General features: G+C 46.8%; 1 protein-coding gene and 1 non-coding gene across 3 annotated transcripts in view; one reads left to right on the forward strand and one right to left on the reverse strand.

Annotated features, from left to right (window-relative positions):
* The window catches only part of CPXM2 (carboxypeptidase X, M14 family member 2), a 121,008-nt gene that overhangs the window by 7,753 nt on the left and 97,982 nt on the right, over positions 1-15,273 (forward strand). The window contains exon 2 of one of the 2 annotated variants that reach the window (XM_032490708.1): positions 3,022-3,120. The exons of the other annotated variant lie outside the window; for it this stretch is intronic. Coding sequence (XP_032346599.1) covers positions 3,022-3,120 — 99 coding nt within the window. The remainder of the gene's footprint in view (positions 1-3,021; positions 3,121-15,273) is intronic. 2 annotated transcript variants of the gene reach the window in all.
* TRNAD-GUC lies at positions 6,377-6,448 on the reverse strand. The gene has a single exon. It is a non-coding gene; the product is annotated as a tRNA-Asp (tRNA).

Below are 15,273 nucleotides of genomic sequence, written 5' to 3' on the forward strand. Positions count from 1 at the left end.
AAGCAGAGGCTGGGAAGGGCCCAGGCTTGGTGTCAGGCTCCTGCTCTGCTGCCTCCTGGCTCTGTCCATGAGCTTGGCTGGGTCTCTTCTCCTCTGAACCTCAGTGTCCCCAACTGGAGGATAATGTTCCTAGCAAGCTTCCTGCCCCAAATGGGCCTGGGCTAAGATCCAGTGTTTTTATCTATGCAGAAATGCCTCATAAGTTGCGACCCATGCTCTCCTTGTTGGCTGTTCCCCTTCCAGCAGCTGGGATGGTGCTGTGTGACACGGGGGGACGCAGTACTAATATTAATGATGCGAAGACGGAGGCTGTCTTTGTTCGGGGGTCCCTGCAGGTCAGGCGCTGCCCGACGTGCTGTGATAGGCGTTGTCTGTTTCCTCTTCCCAAGTCCCGCTGAGGCAGGTGCTGTGTCTCCTCGTCTTACTGATGAAGGGGCGGAGCACAGAGGGGTGAAAGGATCTCCTGAGGACACACGTGGTCAGTGTCGGGCTGGCACCAGATGCAAATTCTGGACGTGGATCTCCCCTAGAGAAGGTGACAGGGCCTCTCCTGTTGTCTCTGCCGCTCTGCCACTCCCCAGGAGGGTTCTGTTCCCCACATGTCAGCCTCGGGGTGATAGCACATCTGCCCCCAGTCTGGGCCTTCATTGGATTCTCAGGGCTGAGCAAGGATGTTTTCCTTGTGCGCGTGGGTCTAGCCCAGGGGAATGAGGCTGAGGGTGTTCGGGGGACCATGCCCCCCTTTTAAAAAAATTTTTATTTATTTATTTATTTATTTATTTATTTATTTGGTAGGGGAGCTAATTAGGTTTATTTATTTATTTATTAGTTTATTTATTTAATGGCAGTACTGAGGATTGAACCCAGGACCACAAGCATGCTAAACACACACTCTTCCACTGAACTATACGCTCCCCCTGGACCATGCTCTTTGACTCTCTCTCTCTCCCATGATGTTCCTGGAGGCTCGTGGGGTTGCTCTGGCAATGAGAAGGCCTGCAATCAGTGGCCGACTTCTGAGGAGGAGGGTTGGGTGGAACATTCTTTTCCAGAACTTTGGCTTTTTCCTCTCATATTTTGTAAAACTTTTTTCCCCCCATAACAGCTTATCTTTCTACCAAATCAGACTCTGCATTCTCAAAAGTTATGGCACCTGTTTCCTGAGACAATCAAGGTCTTTGTAGACCTTCCATCAGGCCCTTTCAGAAGAGGCTGTCTCTGGAGGTCACCCACAGGACCAGGCCAGATGCCAAGGTGACCTCAGGCTGATGTCAGATGCACTCAGGTTGGCAGCCTTCCTCCTCTGGCCTTTCTGAGAGTTTTGGTTCAATGAGTTCCTTGACCCGAGGAGACCATTGAATTTTGTGTTTTTTCTTAGCTTTCATGAAAAAAGAAAGGTACGCCCAGCAGGCCTCACCCAAGAATATGGTGGAGAGGCGACTGGCCTTGGCTGGGCCCAGTGCACCCTCGAAATTTTTTTGAAGATTTAAGGTTTTCTTGAGAAATATCTCTTTTGGGTGACTCTAGTACTGTCTGAAATGATTTCATTAATTGGCACAATCCACTGGATGCTTTTGGTATTCCAACTTGCTTATTAAAGTTGAAACTAAGTGTCTTTCTCCATAGACCTTCCCTGCTCTTATTTTTGTTTGGTGGTCATTCACTGACTCATCATCATTCATGGTCCTTCTTTCATCATGGCCCATTATGTAGGACTCAACCATTCTCTGGAGATGCAGCAGCGAGCAAAAGCTAACAAGTTCCTGCCCGCACGAACAGAACATGTTACAGGTGTGTGATGGTGAGACACAAGACAAGGGTGTGGAGCTGTAGTGCAGGCTGCTGACACCCCACTGTGGGGACCCACCCTTCCCGCGGGCACACCCGTCCCACAGCTTCCGGGGTCTTGGCTGTGCTGGCTCATGGCTGCTCCTTTCTCTGGAACATTGTGTTGGAGGGTGATGTTTCCCACTCCCCAGTTGATCAGTCTGTAGCCAGAGGCTAACTGGCACAAGAAGGTGGCTCCTTATCTCAAGGTGGGGACAGCACTGTGTGCAATTCCTGCCCCAGAGCTCCCTGCGGGATAAGGCTGAGTGACCCTGGTGAGGAACACAGCCGAACTTAGCTCCTTCCTCTGCCCCATCCTGTTTCCTCCTTCCCTTTCCCCTTAGAGCCCTCCCTCAATAAACCACATGCACTGAACCCTTGCCTCAGGCTCCACATGGAGACAACTTGACCAAAGATGAGTGTTATCCCAGCCCATCAAAGGAGGTGTTGATTTAGTTAGGAAGTTCAGGAAAGCCATCTCAAAGAGGGCACGGCAGAGCTGGGATTTGCAAGATCAGCGGGAGTTAAATAGATGGAGAGTGAACAGAAGGGCGCTCCAGGAGGAGGAACAGCCCAGGCCAGGTTCTGGTGGGCAGGAAACGTGGACTGAAGGCTGAATGGTGGGCAGGAATCATGGACTGAAGGCTGAAAGGAAGCCAGCTTTCATGGAGCAGAGAGAGAGGGAGAGCACAGTGTGAGAGGAAGTTGGAGCGGCCAGTGAGGCACGAGCAGGCAGCGTTCCTGGGCTCCAGTAAGGAGTCCCTCTGGGCGGTGGGCATCATCACCCCTCCAGGTACCAGCCAGGGCCTTGGAGGGAGTTAGGTGGGAGGAGCCCAGCAGGGTAGGAGGTCTAGCTCTGGGGTCAGAGTTCGGGAGTTCCAGTCCCATTTAATCAGTTAGACGTGGTGTCACGCTCAGGCCCCCAGGAGGGTCACACGTGCTCCACAGGACGTTTGGTGTCTGAGAACAGTAACCACCCGCAAGTGTACATTGTTTTTATTAGGAGTGCTGTTTCCCTGGGCATTCACAATAACATGCCAACTTTCCTTCGACCGCAGGGACCTCAGAGTCCAAGGTGCCATCACTGGGTTCAGAGGATGGAGACGTGAAGACGTTGAGTCTTCACCATCCTGGGACGACCTGACATATGTGGAGATGAAGGCATCTGTCTTTTTTTTTCTTTTGTCTTTTTAGGTAAAAATAGCAACAGAAAAGGCATGAGAACCAAGAGCTTTGAGAAGGCTGCCAGTGATGATCACAGCGTCCCGGTGGCCCGTGATGTGGTCAGAGAGGGTGAGTGAGGCCTCGGCTCCGACACTGGTCCAGGGAGGACCCAGGCTGCAGAGTCCCGAGCGTGGGGTCGCGTAGGGGCTGCTGCCTCTTCTGTTTTTCAATATATTTATTTTTAATGGAGGCACTGGGGATTGAACCTAGGACCTCATGCATGCTAGGCACACTCTCTACCGCTAGCTGTATCTTCCTGACTCTTCTGAACCTGCTGTGTACAGGTGAAAGCATCCACGGCCGCGCTCTTCTGCAGAGCAAATAACTCACAGCCATCGTGTCCCAATTGATTTGACTAAGGTCATTTCTGAAATTTCCTGGGGCTCTCGGTTGCCTTCCCCACCCTTCCCTCTTCCTCCTCGAAGACAGAATCATCCCCTTTCTCGTGGGGTCTCACTGCTGCCCACGGCCTTGTGTCTGCCTTTCTTATAGAGGGAGGGTGCTCCAGGGTCAGAGATCAAGTCTTGTACTTCCAAAGCATGTGACGCTAGGCCTGGCGTTTCACCATCACGTAAAAATATCGGTCCTTTAATTCCTTACCTTAAGATGGTCAAAGCCATTATTTTCACACTCATGGGCACACTCTGGCCCACTAGCTATGGCCATTACTAGTATTATTAACTACTACTCTTATCATCATTGTGTCTATTACTCTAAATTGTGGTATCTAGGATGGTATTTCTGCTGATATTAGTAATAGTGAACATGTATTAAGCACTTAAGCTGTCAGTAATTGCCGGGCACTAGGCTTCACACTTGACCTCTCCGGATGTCCCTCTGAGAATTGTGGATATTATTATTATTATTATTACTACTACTACTACTACCAGCAGCAGCAGCACATATGAGGAAAATGAGACTCGGTAACATGGGTCATTTGTCTGCCGTCCTGCAGCTCACCGGTTGTAAAACAGGGAATTGACCCCAAGATTTTCCGGTTCTAGACTTTCTGCTCCGCAGCTCAGCTGCTTGAAAGAAATAGAGCGTTTCAGAGATTTGCATTTATAGAGGCAGGCTCCCTTTTCAGCGGCCGCGTGAGCGCATAAAGCGTGTCACAGAGTTGATGGTCACAGAGGGAAGCGCACGTTCCCTGAGGCACAGTGTAATGATTTGGGGCCGTGTTTCTGGCCGTGAACTTGCCATCAAAGAAATCATCGATGTGACTCACAGTGCCTCCTAAAGTAAAAACAGAAGCTCCACAACGGTGAAGTTCCGAGTCACTTAATAAATGAGAATTCTGCTCCACTGTAAGTGGGCAGGCGGGCGCCACGCCGCTTGCCCCTGGGAGGGCCCTGCACGTCGGAAGGGTGTGTGGCGGACACAGGAGAGGCTGGGGCTGTGCTTCTGCCGGTTCGCCCTGACGGTGTGGTCCTCCGGGGTTTCAGCAAATGGGTGGTAATGAGACTCTCCCCTTGGGTGGGCCTTGGGCATGACCGTTGGTCCCCTTCCCCAACAATTGTTTCTTCAGCATCACCAGCCAGAGGGCTGGCGCGGCTTCCAAGTGCGGGCCGCGCCTCTCTGGGTTCTGCTGCTGTCAGGTCTGGGCCAGGGCGTTCTTTCCTACCTTGTTCATTCTTAGGTGCTTTCAAGCATATTTAGAAAAATATTTTTCCAGATTTTTTTTTAGTAGCTTTAGCACCAGGGCTGATTTGAATGATCTTACTTCTTCATCACCAGAACTGGAAGGTATTACAATTTGGGGAGGCATTTTCACAAAGATTTTTCCAGGCCCGTTTCTCTACACATGTGTGTACATGTGTGTACACACCCGCATGCACACGCACACACTCTGAAGTCTAAACTTGCCTCCTTGCCACACGTACATCCCTCTCCCCCTACACTGGCCCACTCAGGGTTGTCCCCCTGACCTTGGCCTCAGAGCCCTGTCTGAACAGGTTGGGCCCACCCGTCTCAAAGACAGCCATTCTGGCTCCAATTCCCTGGGTGCCGTGGAAGTGATTTTGGTCTGGAAAACTTGTCCACGTTGTTCTGCTATTAAAACAAAATTGAGGCATGGAGGACACGCTGGAGGGAAGGGAAACTGTGAAGGTCCTGTCAGGCAGATGTGGCGGGGAGAGAGATGGTGACAGGGACGGGGTGGGGGTCAGGTGCAGGAGGCAGGTGGCATAGCATTTGGGAACACGGGTCTGGGTCAGGAGGGGGCATCAGTGGGGGATGCCAGGCAGAGGAGGGCCTCTGGTGACAGCTGGTTATTCTTAGGTGCCTGCATCCATCATTCTCTCAATACTGGGGGCCTTTCTGGAGATGTGGCAGAATGAAGGTCAAGATGACAGGTGGAACAGATGTTACCTACTTCATTTTCAGGGTGGCGAGTGGTACAGATTTAACTACTTTGAGTTCTGTGAGTGGATGGCGTCAAAGGGCTTGTGTTAGATGTGGATTCGCCCCTAGACAACCTTAGCTTTGAGGGAAAGATTATGTACATGGCTGTCCCTATGACTAAGGAGCGCTGTCAGCTGTAGCAAGTATCCAAAATACATCTTGAATATTGTTCCATAATAGTATATGTGGTGGTTGAATCATTGGTCTAGTTCTTTACCTCTCCCTGTGTCCACACCCTTTGCCATGTAACTTTTAAGTTCCCTTCATGAAAGGTGAAAGCCCCTTGACTTTAGGCAGGTCCATGTGCCTTGCTGAGGAATAAGATGGGGTGACAAGGTGCGAGTTCTGCACTGAGGGCTTGCAAGACTTTGCCTGTTTCCATTTGCTCCTTCTGTTTCCACAAGAAGACTCTATGCACTTAGGTCACTGGTCCAAGGAGCCTAAGAGATGGGTAGAGCAGACACAGGCTCAGGCTGTAGCCTGGAGCCCCCAGCTGAGCCCAACTGATTTGTAGGAGACCAAGAAATCAGTGCTTACTGTGTGCCACTAGGAGTTGTGGTAGTTTGTTACACAGCAGTAGCTGACGAATACAGTGAAGATGAAGACTCTCTTTTTTCAAAACTTGCATCATGTTCTGTTGAATGGATGTTCCACAGTTTATTTAACCACCAGGTGATGGACATTTAGGTTGTTTTCAATATTTTGCTACTATAATGCTGCAGTGAAATTACCATATACACTGTCATTTACCAAGCACTGGTTGCAGAAAATTCCCTACTCGGCATTCAGATCCCAGCATGAATTGACCTATTTCTGTCCTCTGCCTCCCTTTTTTTATTTTAATTTTTAAAAATATTTATTTATTTATTTAAACTTTTTTGGTGAGGGGAGATAATTAGGTTTATTTATTTATTTAGTTTAATGGTGGTACTGGGAATTGAACCCAGGACCTCCTGCATGACAGGCAAGCACTTTACCAGTAAGCTATACCATCCCTTCTTCTGCCTCCCTTTTTTCACAGCCAGACCGGAGCTTGTTTTTCAGACATGCCCTGTGGTGAAAGCTGGCTCTTGTGTTTCCTCCAAAGGGAGCTGGACAGAAGTCTCAGTCAGTGATGGGGAGGCAGCTTTGGGGTCAGGCTCCACTCTCACTGGCTGTGAGGCTCTGGGCAAGTTACTGACGTCCCTATGACTCAGTTTCCGCCTCTCTAAAGAGGGGATAAAATCTCCTTTATAGGGTTTTCATGGAGACAAAATAAAGCGTGTAGAGTGGAACACACACAGTACACAATAAGCTCTCAGCCAGTGTGAGCTATGATTTTCACTTACTATCTGGGGACTGTTTTTGTGCCTCAGTTATAGGAGTTGGCAGATATTTTTAAAAGATCAGATTGTAAATTTTATATACTTTACTGGCCAGAAAGCAAAGTTGAGGATATTATGTTGGTACTGAAATAACCATTAAAAATGTAAAAACTGTTCTTATCTCATGGGCCACACAGACACAGGCGGTGGGCTGGATTTGGCCCTCACTTGGGCTGTAGCTTGCCGACCCCTGTCTTTGAACTTCATGGTTCTGCAGATGCTGCCTCCAGGAAGCCTGCCTTGATCATCTTTCTTTTGCTTTCCTATATCTCTTCCTCATGGTCTTGGTCCCCTTCTCTCTCACATCACAGTGATTCTCTTGCATCCTGGGAGGCTCTGAATGTCTAGGGGCAGGGTCCCTGTCTGATTCAGCTCAAGATGTGCCCAGTGTTGGTAGCAGCACTTAACAAGAAAAACGAACCTGTTTATTGAGCACCTGCACTCTGCCAGAACTAATGTTCTGGGGTAGAGAATAGGTTTCCGTATGTTAAAGTGGGTTCTCCATGGCCCAGGTGAGCAGGACTGGCCCTCCACAGGAAGTGGTCTCTCATCTGTAGGAAAGACACTTGACTTCCCACCATAATGGAACTGGGATGGTTTTCCCGAAGCAGCTCATGCCTTCAGTGCTCTGCCTCGTGCCTGGGTTGGGTGAGATTTGAAGTCTCTACCAACCAGATACCTCGTGGATTGACCTTAGTGTGTGTGTGTCTTTGAACCTGGAGGTTTGTCATTCTATCACAGACAGTGTGGTTTTTCATCCAAGCCCTTGCTGTGAGCCTGGCCCCATTGTTGCAAGGCCAGGTGGCTCTCTGGGGCTCTACCTGGTCATCCCCTGACATCTGGCACAGCTATGGAGGGCAGTGGGGTGAAGCCCAGATTCCTGGCTCTGGAGGAGGCGGGGCGACATGGTCTCAGTGGCTGCGCAGGTGCTGTGATAAACAGTCACACCTGTATTTCAGACTCCTTTGGAAGTGAGAGGGGAGGCGAGGGGCCAGAATTGGGACAGAGTGACACTCGTCTTGGACAAACCTCGGTTAGGAAGCCTGAGACGTGGACACTGGGAAAACAAGGGCTGTTTTCTCTTCTTTTTGACTCCATCTCAAACGTGCCTGTAAAGGTCTTCTTCAGTCTAAAATGAAGCATTTGTCCTGTGAGGCTTTTCTAGTCTCCCCTTGCCATTTGGAGAGATTTATTTTGTTCCTCCAATGGTTTTGTGGTGGCAGGGTCTTCACTAGGTCTGATCAGGGGTCCTGGCCTCGCTGCTGCCTACAGTAGACAGTACACTGAGTGGGGACCGGGTGGCCAGCCCAATGTCGTGGTCTTCAGAGCCTCGATCTGAAACCAGAGCCACAGTGGACTTGCCGGCCAGACCAGGGCAGCACTCCCCCAAGAGGAGCAGAGCCCCTGAGGAAGAGTGGGACACGTGCTCCCTGAGAGCATCCTGCTTCCAAGAGGGAGGAAGTCAGGGCAGAGCTGAACCACATGCACCATTTATCGGTGCCCGTGTACCAGTCAGACAGGCTACCCCCAGGGCGGAGTGAGTCGGGTGGCAGAGAGCTATACAAACACCCCTCAGGAACACCTCTCCTCATGGAAGCCAACAGCAGAGAAGTCTTCTCTTCGGCATATGCCTACAAGTTTAAAATCGTTTCATCTTCCTGGAGGGTTTTTTTTTGCAATTGTGCATTGACTTTCTTTATGGACTAATACTACTTTTTGACTTAAAAAATCAAGTTTGTGTGACATTAAAGAAGCTATACAGCAACTTAAAAACTAGGGTAGGCTTGGATGGTCTTTTTTAAAGGTCTGGGACGGTGTAGGAACATAGAATGTCTATTCCTTGAAAGTTTGAATGAACTAGACCGTAAATTCATCTAAGCTGGACACTTTCCATAGAAGAAATTCTTAGATAATTCTTTACTTTCTTTCATGGTTCTTGAACAATCAGATTTTCTGTTTTTGAGTGTGTGTGTGTATATATATATATACACATATATATACACACATATATATATATATATATATTTTGAGTTTATATATATATATATTTTTAACTTCAGTATATCCTTTTTATGGCAAGTAGAGGCCATGTTTCTTGTACTATACTCAGGATGAATAGTTTATGAGAAAAACATTTTCCTGATTATTCAATCAAATCACCTTATTTCCCTGAGTCTTTTGGAAGGTGTACCTCTATTCATGTTCTTCTTGTGGAATTTTTGTTCCTCACAGACTAAACTTCAGTGTTTGTTCTTTACTCATCTTTGAATGAGGCAGCATCTGGTCAGATTTTCTCCACTAGGGGCAGTCTAAGCCCTTTGTCAGATCTACAGGTATTGACCAGGCCAATATGCAAACTTAAAGTAGAGCTACCATATGACTCAGCAGTTCCATTCCTGAGTATGTATCTGAAAAAAACAAAAATGCTAATTGGAAAAGATACACGCCCTTCAATGTTTATAGCAGCATTATTTACAATTGCCAAGACATGGAAGCAACCTAACTGTCCATCAACAGATTAATGGATAAAGAAGATGTGGCATACACACACACACACACACACACATATATACACACAATGGAATACTACTCAGCCATAAAAAAGAATGAAACTTTGCTTTTTGCAGCAACATGAGTAGACTTGGAGGGCATTATACTAAGTGAAATAAGTCAGAGAAAGACATATCACTAATATGTGGAATCTAAAAAGTACAACAAACTAGTGGATATAACAAAAAAGAAGCAGACTTCCAGATCTAGGGATCAAACTAGTGGTTACTGGTGAGGAGAGGCAAGGGAGAGGCAACACTGGCAGGGGATTAAGAGGTACAGACTATGATGTTTGTATGAAATATGCTACAAGGCTATATTGTACAACACGAGGAATATAGCCAGTGTTTTATAATAACCATAAATGGAGTATAACCTTTAAAAATTGTGAATCACTATACTGTACACCTGAAACTTATATAATCAACTATACTTCAATTAATAAGAAAACCTAGTACAGTTTCCAGTTTCTAGCAGCCTTTTATCTTTGACATATTTTTGCTCTTCTGAGGTGCTCACTTCTTCCCTCCATGCTGGTTCTTAGACATCCTGATTCGTGGGGGGCTGTGATTATCCTCTTGTGCTCCCATCAGTGTTCCTCTTGACCCCACACTCTCACACCTCCCTCTACTTCCTGTCCAGTTGTTTTTTAAGAGTCTCTGATCCAAACAGGTGTAGGAACTTGGCTAGGGTGAGATGTGAGCACCTGACCACCTCAGAAAGCCCAGACGACATCTGGGCTCTAGAGGTGGGTGTCCAGTTTTCCAGTAGCTGCAGACCTTGAGTTTCAAAATGGAGGCATACAAGAGACGTGTAGGTTTTTTTGGTCCCTCCTCTGATCATCTCCATTTTTCTCCCCAACTGTCTCCATCAGACTCGTAGGTGGTGAGTATTCTTTCACATCTGGCATGAGGTTGAAGCATTGTTGGCAGTCTTTCCTTATCAGCACCTTTGTAGCTTTTTAGGATGAGTTTGGGAGAGGTTGCAAAATCTTACACCAGAGTTCCCCCAAGTTTGCCATGCCTCTGCACAACTGGTGACTTTATGAGTTAAAGTTAAATAAACTCTAAACAAACTTTAAATAAATAAACTTTCTTAGATTGTGAGTAAGTTTTTCCTTTTCACATCTCTTCAAAAAACTTTTTATTTTGAAATAAGAATAGATCCAGAGGAAGTTGCAGACAAATGGGGTCTTGTGCACCCTTCACCCTGCTTCCTTCAGTGCTGCATAACCGTGGTACAATAACAGTGTCAGGCCACTGGCATTAGTACAATCCGCAGACCATCCTCAGATCCCGCCAGTTATACCTGGGCACGTGTGTGTGTGTGTACACATTCCTGTGATTGTACCATGTGTGTGGTTTCATGGAAATACCGCCACAGACACAGAACAGTTCCATCACTCAAAGGCTTCCTTGTGCTGCCCCTTTATAGCCACACCCCCTCTCCTAGCCCCTTAACTCTCAGCAACCACTGACCTGTGCTCCATTTCTCTCATTTTGTTATTTCAAGAACGTTCGATAAATGGAGTCATACAATATCCAGCTTTTGAAATAGACATTTTTCTCCCCTCAACATAATTCTTTCACTCTTCCTGAATTGGCTAAATTGGCTTAGTTTGGTATTAATGTGATGTAATAGTCAGGAAACACCAAGCCTTTAAAAATTATCATGATTGAAGTGTATGTACCACACACACAGAAAAGGCTAGAGCTCATAAGGGGTGTGACTCATTGGGTTGTCACCTACACCGCTCCCATGTAATGTGAATGAACCATTATAACTGTGATTTGGATCAGAGATAGAACATGACCAGAACCTCCGATGCCTGCCTTCTGCTCTTCCTCAAAGATAACCGCTGGCAGAGGTTCCTTTTGCCTCTTTTGAACTTAATCTTCATGGAATCATACACTGTATTCTCTTTGCGGCTGGTTTCTCTCACGCAGCATTACGTTTATGAGATTCATCCGTGTCACCGTAGAGTGCTGTGGCTTATTTATTTTCATTGGTTTCTAGGATTCTATTACATGACTCTTCCACAGTTTGTTAATTCATTCTCATATTAGTGGACATTTGAATCATTTTCAGTGTTTGGCAATCACACATCTAGTAATATGCTAGGATAATTCTTGCATGAGTCTTTTGGTGTACGTGTGAATGCTTTTCTACCTAGAAGTAAGGTTGCTGGGTCACAGGGCGTGAAATCTGTAGTAAACAGTCCTAGACAGTTTTCCGGAGTGGTTGGACCCGTTAACACGTGTGTCGGCAGTGCTGCCTCGCTTCCTCACCAGCATCTGATACTGTGTCTTTCTAGCTGCATCCATATTGCTCGATGTGGACTGGTATCTCGTGGTAGTCCTAACTGCAGTTTCCTGAAGATTGATGACTAATGCTTACTCACCGTTAAGATATCTTCTTTGGTGAATGCCTCTTCACGTCTTTTGCTCATTGTTTTTCTTATTAATTTATAAGAGGGTTTTTTGCTTATTTGCTTTTCTTAAAAATACTGTGGATATGAGTCCTTTGTTAGATATATGCATAGCAAATGCCTTCTCACACGCTTTGGCTTAACTTTTCATTCTGGAAATGTGTCTCCTGAGTAATAGATCTTACATTTAATATAGACCATCAGTATTTTCCTTTAGTACTTTTGTTTCAAGTTTAAATTATTTTTTCTTATCTACCCCAAGATCATGTATCTTTCTACGTTATCTTCTAGTAAGGTTTCTCTTGACATTAACATGTTTCTATTAAAATTACTTAGACTTAAATAAAAATTAAGTAATGAAGTAACAGTGCATGGAGATGATAAGCAAGTGATTGAGGTTTGAGAAATGCTATTTTTTTAAAAATATTTTTTATTGATTTATAATCATTTTACAATGTTGTATCACATTCCAGTGTAGAGCACAATTTTTCAGTTGTACATGAACATATATATATTCATTGTCATATTTTTTTCTCCGTGAGCTACTATAAGATCTTGTATATATTTCCCTGTGCTATACAGTATAATCTTGTTTATCTATTCTACAATTTTGAAATCCCATCTTTCCATTCCCACCCTCTGCCCCCTTGGCAACCACAAGTTTGTATTCTATGCCTATGAGTCTATTTCTGTTTTGTATTTATGCTTTGTTTGTGTTTTTTTTTTTTTTTTTTAGATTCCACATGTGAGCGATCTCGTATGGTATTTTTCTTTCTCTTTCTGGCTTACTTCACTTAGAATGACATTCTCCAGGAGCATCCATGTTGCTGCAAATGGCGTTATGTTGTTGGTTTTTATGGCTGAGTAGTATTCCATTGTATAAATATACCACCTCTTCTTTATCCAGTCATCCGTTGATGGACATTTAGGCTGTCTCCATGTCTTGGCTGTTGTAAATAGTGCTGCTATGAACCAGTAATTCCTTTTTTGGCTTTATAGGCGATATGCAAAGAACAGACTTAATTTTCCATGATGCTGCTGGCATAGTGACATCAGTTATACGGGACTGTAGTACAAATTCATTCATTTACTCAGGAAATATCAATTGGGCTTCGGGAATTCAGTGACAAGAACTCATTGTTGCCGCCCTGGGACATTGACAGTGTGGTTGGTACCTTTTTTAGGTGGGGGGTGAGTAGGATGAGAGGGGTGGGTGTTGGGGGAGGAAGCCTTGGGAGGCTCAGGGGTCAGAGCCTCCAGAGGACAGGCGGCTCTGGGCAGGAGCCACTTCTGCTAGCACGGACTGATACCCGACTCCCTGAGTGTCCTCTGCCTGATCCCCTGGGGCTTGGGAAACAGAATCCCTAAGGTCGTGTAGCCATAGAAGTAAGAGACACCAGCTGGGTTCCAAAGGTCTCAGACGATTCACTTGGGAGCTTTTGACTAGGGTGTGGCCCCTCTGCATCCCCGTGGGTCTGAGTCTCCAGGGAGGGGTCTGAGCATCTTTGTTTTTATACCCAGAAGATTCTGACGTTGAGTCATGGTGAGAACTGGCCTGGAGGAGCCCAGAAGTGAGGGAGGAGCTATCTAGGGATTTAGATAAGGCTGGGATTAGCTCCTTTGCAAGGCTGCAGGGATAGGGGGGTTCCCCTCTGGGGAGCCACTGATGTCTGAGGCAGGCAAAGAGCCACTGCAGACACTTTCCCCAGTGCACCAGGAAGCTGCTGCCACACTCTCACTGGTCAAAGGGAACACCAAGTTCAGAAAGGCGAAGGAAAGAATGTCCTAAAAGTCAGAGCTCTTCTGTTTATAGGCGACAGTGAAAGCTAAAGTTCAGGATGGCTGTGAGCTTGTCCCTGGCAGTGATCTTGAGGTCCTGGAGAATTCTTTGCTCCGTTTCCAGCAGACATCACAGCAGGCCACAAGGCCTCGGACTCCGAGCTCTCCTCTGCCAACTGGTGACGCCTGTCCCAGCGCCTCTTCCTTTCTTTGATGTGACCCCAAATGCCACCATGCAACTTGCATCTGTGTCACACTGTTGGGTTTTCAAGGCAAAAATAGGTGGCGTAAAAATTGTGCCTGGGATTTTATGTCACACTAGATTTTAAAATTCTAACTCAAGACACTTTGGTGCTGCTTAACTCTGTGTCAGCCTCTTTGAGTCTTCATTTGTTTGTGTATAAAATGGCAATGGTAACGAGACAGGAGGGAAGGGGGCAGGGCGCAGCCAATAAGGAATGACAACAATTACCACCAAGATGGCAGGAAATTCAACTCCCCGTAGACCCTGAGGCCCAAGATGGTGAGAGACTGACTGCCAGGAGACCTTGAGCTTCAGTATGCACTGACTGTAATATGTTAGCATAGTAAATGGCACTCCCACAGGCTTCATGACAGGTCTGTGGCTGACAATAGAAGGTCAAAAAGTGGGCAGTGGTCCAGTTTTTGGGAATCCCTGCCCCTTCCCCAAAATAGTTGGAATAATCCTTCCACTTGTTAGCATGTGAAGTTACTGAGCCCCTAAAACCCAGCATCCCCGCACCCTGTGGCCTTTCTCTTGCCTCCTGAGACGGCCCGCGCGCTGTCTGTGGAGTGTGTGTCTGCTTTTACTTTAACGCCTCGTGGCCTCTCTGGCCTTCTGAGACGGCCGGCACTCCATCTGTGGTGTACGTATCTCTCTGAATAAATCCACTTTTACTCAGCTATGGCTTGCTCTTGAATTCTTTCCTGCGTGAAGCCAAGGGCCCTCACTTGGTGAGACAGTTGCCAGGACTCACCTGGGACCTGGGACGTGGCCCTCCCTCCTCTCATGCCCCACGTTTTCCTGTATCAGTACTGCCCATCTCTCACGGTCCTTATGAAGATTAAATGACAGGATGTCTTCAGAGGGTCTGGCTCATGCTTGCATTGCTCCCCAAATCACTACTCTTATAAAACCATTGTCATGACTTGACTGTCATAACAGCCTCCCCTCCAGGCAGATTTAGGGTACTGGGGCTGGAGTGTTGCCACTGATGCTCCAGATTCAGCATTCCAAGCTCCACCCTGTATTCTGACTGTGCCCTGTAACTTCTGGGTCACAAACTCCTTCATGATATGAAATGCAAAGAGCTGGTGTGCACACAGGGTCATTTATGGTGGTGATTGGAATCAATATATGCCATCGTGCTGAGAACCATTTTGGAAAGTGGCCGCAGTGCAGAGAAGTTTGGCAGGGGACAGATTTAATTAAACGTGTGTGCGCTTGTCAAGGCGGAGCCGTGGAATGAGGCAGCGGGTCCCGTCTTCGCCCACCTCCTTGGGAACAGAGCACAGGCCTGGGAAGCCGTGCCCCTTTCAGCACAGGGTGCTCCTCCAGAGCCAGGCTGCCTGGAAGAGAAAGTCGCATCATCTTTGATGCCTGTCACTCTTGCCTCCAGATTGTGACACATCGCCAGTCTCTAATTAATATTTTCCTGAAGTGTTCTTTTCACACCC

This window comes from Camelus ferus, chromosome 11 (genome assembly GCF_009834535.1).
Source record: "Camelus ferus isolate YT-003-E chromosome 11, BCGSAC_Cfer_1.0, whole genome shotgun sequence".
Lineage (NCBI taxonomy): Eukaryota > Metazoa > Chordata > Mammalia > Artiodactyla > Camelidae > Camelus > Camelus ferus.